This window comes from Dreissena polymorpha, chromosome 2 (assembly GCF_020536995.1).
Source record: "Dreissena polymorpha isolate Duluth1 chromosome 2, UMN_Dpol_1.0, whole genome shotgun sequence".
Classification (NCBI taxonomy): Eukaryota; Metazoa; Mollusca; class Bivalvia; order Myida; family Dreissenidae; genus Dreissena; species Dreissena polymorpha.
In genome coordinates this window covers 77,022,323-77,028,322 of record NC_068356.1, presented here as the reverse complement: position 1 = coordinate 77,028,322, position 6,000 = coordinate 77,022,323, and the positions used below count along the sequence as shown (strand labels likewise).

The window sequence follows — 6,000 nt, the reverse complement described above, 5'->3', positions numbered from 1 at the left end:
AAGTAACAAGCTTTAAAGGGAGATAATTTTTATTTATCATTTGGCAGGTACAGATCATTTTCACAAGGAAAGTAATATTTTTTAAAGGGATATAATAAAAAAAAATAATTCAAAGCGGCGCAGAAGGGGGCATTGTGTTTCTGACAAACACATCTCTTGTTTCAATAATTATTTAGTATTGACATTTTAACCACATTAAAACATGTTTAAAAACAAAAACAAAACACTTTGAATTTTCCAAATATCTTTTACATGCACAGTTTAGATTATTTTATGTTAAAGTTGTTTTATGTTCACATTTTTTTACCACTTTTTTGGACTTCGGAAATTTCTCAGGAAATTGGCATCAACGCAACTGTTATATTCATATATAATAAGCATATAATTTTCAGTTAAGATATTTGAAAAAAAAGGTAGCTATTTGTTTATTGACATTTTGTTTCATTCTTTATGTTCAATGTTGTCTGCTAGTGCAATAATATTTTGCAATAAAATGTTATAAGCAATATAATTATTTTCGATTGCATACAATGAGTGTATAGGACTGAAAGAACAAAATGTATAATGTATAGGTGTTAAATTGCCCATTCCAAATTATAAAAACTGTTACTGTATTATATGTTTAAAAATGGTTAATGTTGCTTATTTAAGCATTTATCCTTGCATCTGAAATTAAAATAAAAAAAAACTATCTTTCCACAGAATTGAAGAACACCCAGGAACAGACTGGCTTCAGAGGAACCCGGATTCTCATCCTATACGCTCTAGAGACCAAAATGGAATGAATTATCAACAGTATGGACAGCTAGGCAGATTGTCACAGACACAGGAACTTCCCAGAGGTCGAGTGAACCAACTACGATCCAGCACCGAAAGTTTGCCCACTTTTGCTTCCTCCAAGGAGAGTCGAATTGGCAAAGGTCAAGGTCACATTCCTGAAAATGACCTTGACCAGCAGAGCAACCCAAGTCGTCATGGTAGCAGGGACAATTTAGACAGTGATTACCAGAGTTCTGTGGAAATTAATCAGAATAGTGTGGATTTCCATGGAAATGTGTATCCATTGCCTGGCAACCAGTTTCAAGGTCAGTTGAGCAGGCAGGCTTCGCAAAGTGATTTACTTAGTGACCATTCGTTGTCGGACAGAGAAAATGTGCTGCGGAGGAGTATTGAAGACTTTCACAAGTTCAAGGAGGCCTACAGAGAATTTCAGGGTCAGGCTGCTCATTTGCCGGAAACCGGTTACTATGCAAATGGGGACATTCAGCCCATGCCGTCACATCAGCATTACCATGCAGCTGAACACCCATATGATCAAGGGCATTATGCTCATTTTCACAACCCTGACCATATTACTGCTCATCCTATGCATCATCATGGTTATGATGAACATTACCATGGGAACGCTCATCATGAAGCCCACCATCATTTCCGGAACATTTATACAGATCGCCCATACCACATGATTGGTGATAGGGAGGAAGCTGAGGGTGGGAATGTTGTAGACAGCATGGGATACTATCACCATAATTACCAAAACCACGGTTACCATGCTGGTGGCCATATTGACCAATCAGATCAAGGCATACCTAACTACAATTCTCAGGCATTTCAGAGTGCGGACCAAGGTTTCTTTTCACATAACAATGAAAAAACTGCAGTGGAAACAACAGTACTGCCAACTCAGACCTCTGTCAAATCTACCACACAGCCCAGCCAAAGTGCGCCAAGTGGCAGAAAATTACCTCAAGTGACGTATAGGTTGCAAAATGTTTCCAATGATGCACACAAAGATCAGAACAAGAATATGAACATTGTGGCCCAATCAAAGTCTCGTGATAAAAGTGTGGAGGGGAAAGACAAAGTGTCAGAAGGGATTGCATTAAAAGTGAAGTATGATAGAGATAGCGGGGGTAAACGGGAAAGTGAAAGGTCAGACAGAGAAAGCAGTGAACAGACAGTGGAGACGGAATTTATGGAACAAGGTTTGTGTGCTTTATCATATATGTTATTCAGTGCCTTCCCCAGGAATTTGTTCAGGCGCCCCGGGGGTGGGTTCGGGAGGGGTGTCCCCTCCCTACGTTGATTTTTTTTTAATTTAACGTGTCAATTCACGTTCTGTGGTGCGTTATAACTAAAAAAAACAGCGTCAAAAGACGTCGTTTGTTGCGCTATGACTCTTCAAAAAAATCCCCCAGTCATTTAAAAATATACTTTTTTTATATTGTTTGTTTAAAAACTTTTCCGCACAGATAGTAAAATCCCGACTCGAACGATTCCCCAATACATCCGTTTCAACCCGACTCTATTACTGTATACTTACTATTTTTCAAGTTTCTATTTATTACCCGATAATCCCGTTTATTCCGTTTTTATCAATCTCTTTCTGGTAAATATTTACGATAAAAGCTTTCAATTATTTCTTTAACACAAACCTTGCCATTTTTTAAGTGACTATTTATAGATTTGATGAAATATTGCCTCTGAGTATGCGTCAATCCCCTGACCTGTTGTGTGCTTGTTAAAACGCTCAATACACGCCATTTGTATGCAATAGACGCGACGTTGTACATGCTGCATAATTTTCGCGCTCTTTTTAATTGAGAAAAAGATTCGACACAAAATAAATTTGCACTGCTAATTTGAAGCAAAATATTTAACGTTGCGGTAACATTTACATTCGGAAGTGTGTTTCGGATTAAAAACGCGTCAACATCGACTTACGGTAATGGGTTTCGGATAACAAATTTAATTATTCCCATTTCAGATTTCAACAAATATTAACCGTTGCGTTATAAATTCAACGATAATTTGTTTACACACTTTACGAGTCGAATAAATGTTTTGACGGAATTATGCATGAAATTCACGTTGTCCACGAGGATCACGGCCGGTTGCCATCATCAGTCTTCTAACTATCGATTATCGGACGAAACATTTACAAGTGTGCGTAATTAATTCAACGAAAATTTGTTAAAGCGCATTACGTGTCGAATAAATGTCAGAAAAACGAGGTGAATCAGTTCTATAAATGGACATGTTGAAATATACATGTACTGGAATTAAATAAATTGTTATCACATAATTGTAACCGGGAGTCATTTGCACAACTTACTCGCTATAATAATTAATTGTTTACCACTTGCAATTAATTTCTCGTATTAATTATGAGTCATAGGTAACACTTGTTTACAGTAAAAAGGTGTGATGATGATGCCCGAAACCGTCTTTAATGTTCTGTACTGTACTAATTACCGGTTTTATATTACTCAAATGGTACAACTTCTTGCTAATCAAGCTGCGATAAACTCTTAATTCATGCCCGACGTCAATCAAAAATAATGGTCGATAGTTAACCCCGCCCTCATAAGCATTCGCGTAACCGATTGGACGATGAACTTCACAGTTTGACGACTGGAAAGTTACCAGATACATCCTTGTCAGCATTTAAATGACCGTGTAATGTGGCTAGAATAATCGATACGCGCGTCATGCTATTCTCTTATCAGTGGATTATCCATTACCCCATGTGGTGTTTAAGGCGATTACTTGTGAAAGTAGGTACCGAGTGCTCTTTTAAAACAGGGAATATTGATACACTGATAGGGAAACCTTGATTTTTTTAGACAATCTCCACTTTCTTTTACTGAAGAATACACTGATCGGAAAATTTCAAGCGCCCCGGGGACTCTGATTTCGAAATTCAAGCGCCCCGGCAAGGGGCGCTTAATCGGCCTGGGGAAGACCCTGGTTATTTTCTTTATAAGAGAGGGCTTGCTCCATGCTTTATTTGGGTTACTTTTTGGCATGTCTTCAAATATTCATTTACTATTATTTTATAATTTTAGAATGTCCTTTTAATTAAAAATGGCGTTTCCACGATAAATGGACCGTGGTCATTTCATCCCTTAAATCTAAGTGAGAGCCAGTCAAATTCCTAAACTTTAAGGAAACTTCAAGTTGTGTAAAAACAAATCATAAATATAGGCAAATTTTCTTTCAAAATCGACACTATTTAATTTGTATGCCCTCGGATCAAGAGATCAGGGGTATATTGTTTTTGCCCTGTCTGTCTGTCACTGTGTCAGTCAGTCAGTCATTCATTGTGTGTGTCCCAAAACTTTAACCTTGGTCATAACTTTTGCAATATTGAAGATAGCAACTTGATATTTGGCATGCATGTGTATCTCATGAAGCTGCACATTTTGAGTGGTGAAAGGTCAAGGTCATCCTTCAAGATCAAAAGTAATAAATATACAATCCAATGGAAGTAATAAGGTTTAAAAGGGAGATAAAATCTAAACCTGCCAAATGATATATTGAAATTTTATTTCAAAGCGGCGCAATAGGGGGCATTGTGTTTCTGACAAACACATCTCTTGTTAGTATGGCTTTTTATTTGGCTTAATAAAAATAATTGCAGTCTGCAGAATGTGGATTGCCAAATGCCATTATTCGACATATGTTCAAGTACATCAAGCATTTACTCTGTGCAACTGTTGGTGTTGAGCTATCTAAACAAATCTTTGTATGCAACCCAAAAGATTGTTCTGTTTATTATTCACACATGATAGCTTGAATGATGAATGTATTTCACGTTTTCATGATAAATCTTGTCTGCAAAATTTCATCTATAAATCCAGCTGGCAGCGGGGACAGTCAACAACTTGCACAGCTTCAGATCCTGTACAAAGCGCGTGGGAGGAAGCTGGAAGAGCTCACCAACGAAATGGAGGTTCTAAAGGGTGAATCAGGGAGAGAACTCCGTATTCTCAAGCACCAGTTGTCCGTTGCAAAGGGTAGGTGGGCCTGTGCTTAGTTTCTGGTTTACAAAAAACGTTGTGTCATGGATAAGGTGTAAGCTTTGCACACTATGGTCCGTTCCAAAGCAATATTTCTTATAAAAGTTCAAGTACGAGTTCTACAAGAGTGTCAGCCAATGTTTGTTCTTTATCTTAAAATAAATAGGTTTAAGACTTAATACCTTAGAAGGCATTATCAGATATCTCCTACATTGTATTCCATCCATTAGTAGAAATATTTGCAGCCGCATTAAACATACATGTATTTTGACAAAAAATTGTAGTTGGTTACCAACTTGTCTATTAATATCATGACATTATCTTTATTATCGTTTAATTTCTGTTTCCGCGGCAAACACTAATATTTTGCTTTTTACTGTATTTGTCTTTATTGTCAACATCAAATGCATATTTTTCTTATCTTAAGAAATGATCAGTAATACATTATTTCATGTGAAAACAATCACCAAAATAAGGGTTTTATTAGCAGATCTTGACAACTGTTGTGTAAGCTTACAGTCCATATTAGACATGCGTATCACCTGGTGTACAGTGTATGTTTACAGGCTCATCGGTAAGCTGTTTGTATAGTTAATATTAGAGGTGACTCAATTTTGTATGTAAAATGTTACAGTCAAACAATTTTAGGTATGTTTGTGTTTGTTTAAAAAAAAGAAACCCTGCCCAAAAAATGCAATTTAAATTATGACACTGATGCAATTTTTAAAAAGACAGCATGATACATGGAAAAACATAAATAATTTAATAACAAAAATATAACTTTAAAACAAAATTACAGTTGTTACTTTCATTAAAAGTTTGGGAAAAAAATATTGTAAGAACATAGTTGCTTTTGGTAATTTGCCTTTTCCTTTAATGTGTGTTTAAGGGTAAACCCATTTATCATTTATGCCTAGCGTCTAGAAAAAAGGCCTTTGCAAACAGCGTAGACCCAGATGAGACGCCGCATAATGCAATGTCTCATCAGGGTCTGCGCTGTTTGCTTTAAGGAATATCTGTTAGAAATATTCTAAATATAGAAATAAATATACAAGACATCCCTTATTTTGGAAATAAATTGATCCAATTTAGAAGGATGGGAGAGTCCACTAGGCATAAATGGGTTAAGTGCCGGAATAATGAAATGAACAGTGTACATGTAAATGTATTGAATGCTTCTCGAGTATATTTCTTCATA

The 6,000-nt window shown here is 36.3% G+C and overlaps 1 protein-coding gene across 1 annotated transcript in view; it reads left to right on the top strand.

The window, feature by feature from the left end:
• Window positions 1-736: 736 nt before the first annotated feature.
• Window positions 737-6,000, top strand: part of LOC127869837 (centromere-associated protein E-like) — a 60,217-nt gene continuing 54,953 nt past the window's right edge. Inside the window, exons 1-2 of the mRNA XM_052412497.1 lie at window positions 737-1,985; window positions 4,644-4,799. Of these exons, the coding sequence (XP_052268457.1) occupies window positions 782-1,985; window positions 4,644-4,799 (1,360 nt within the window). The 5' untranslated portion in view covers window positions 737-781. The remainder of the gene's footprint in view (window positions 1,986-4,643; window positions 4,800-6,000) is intronic.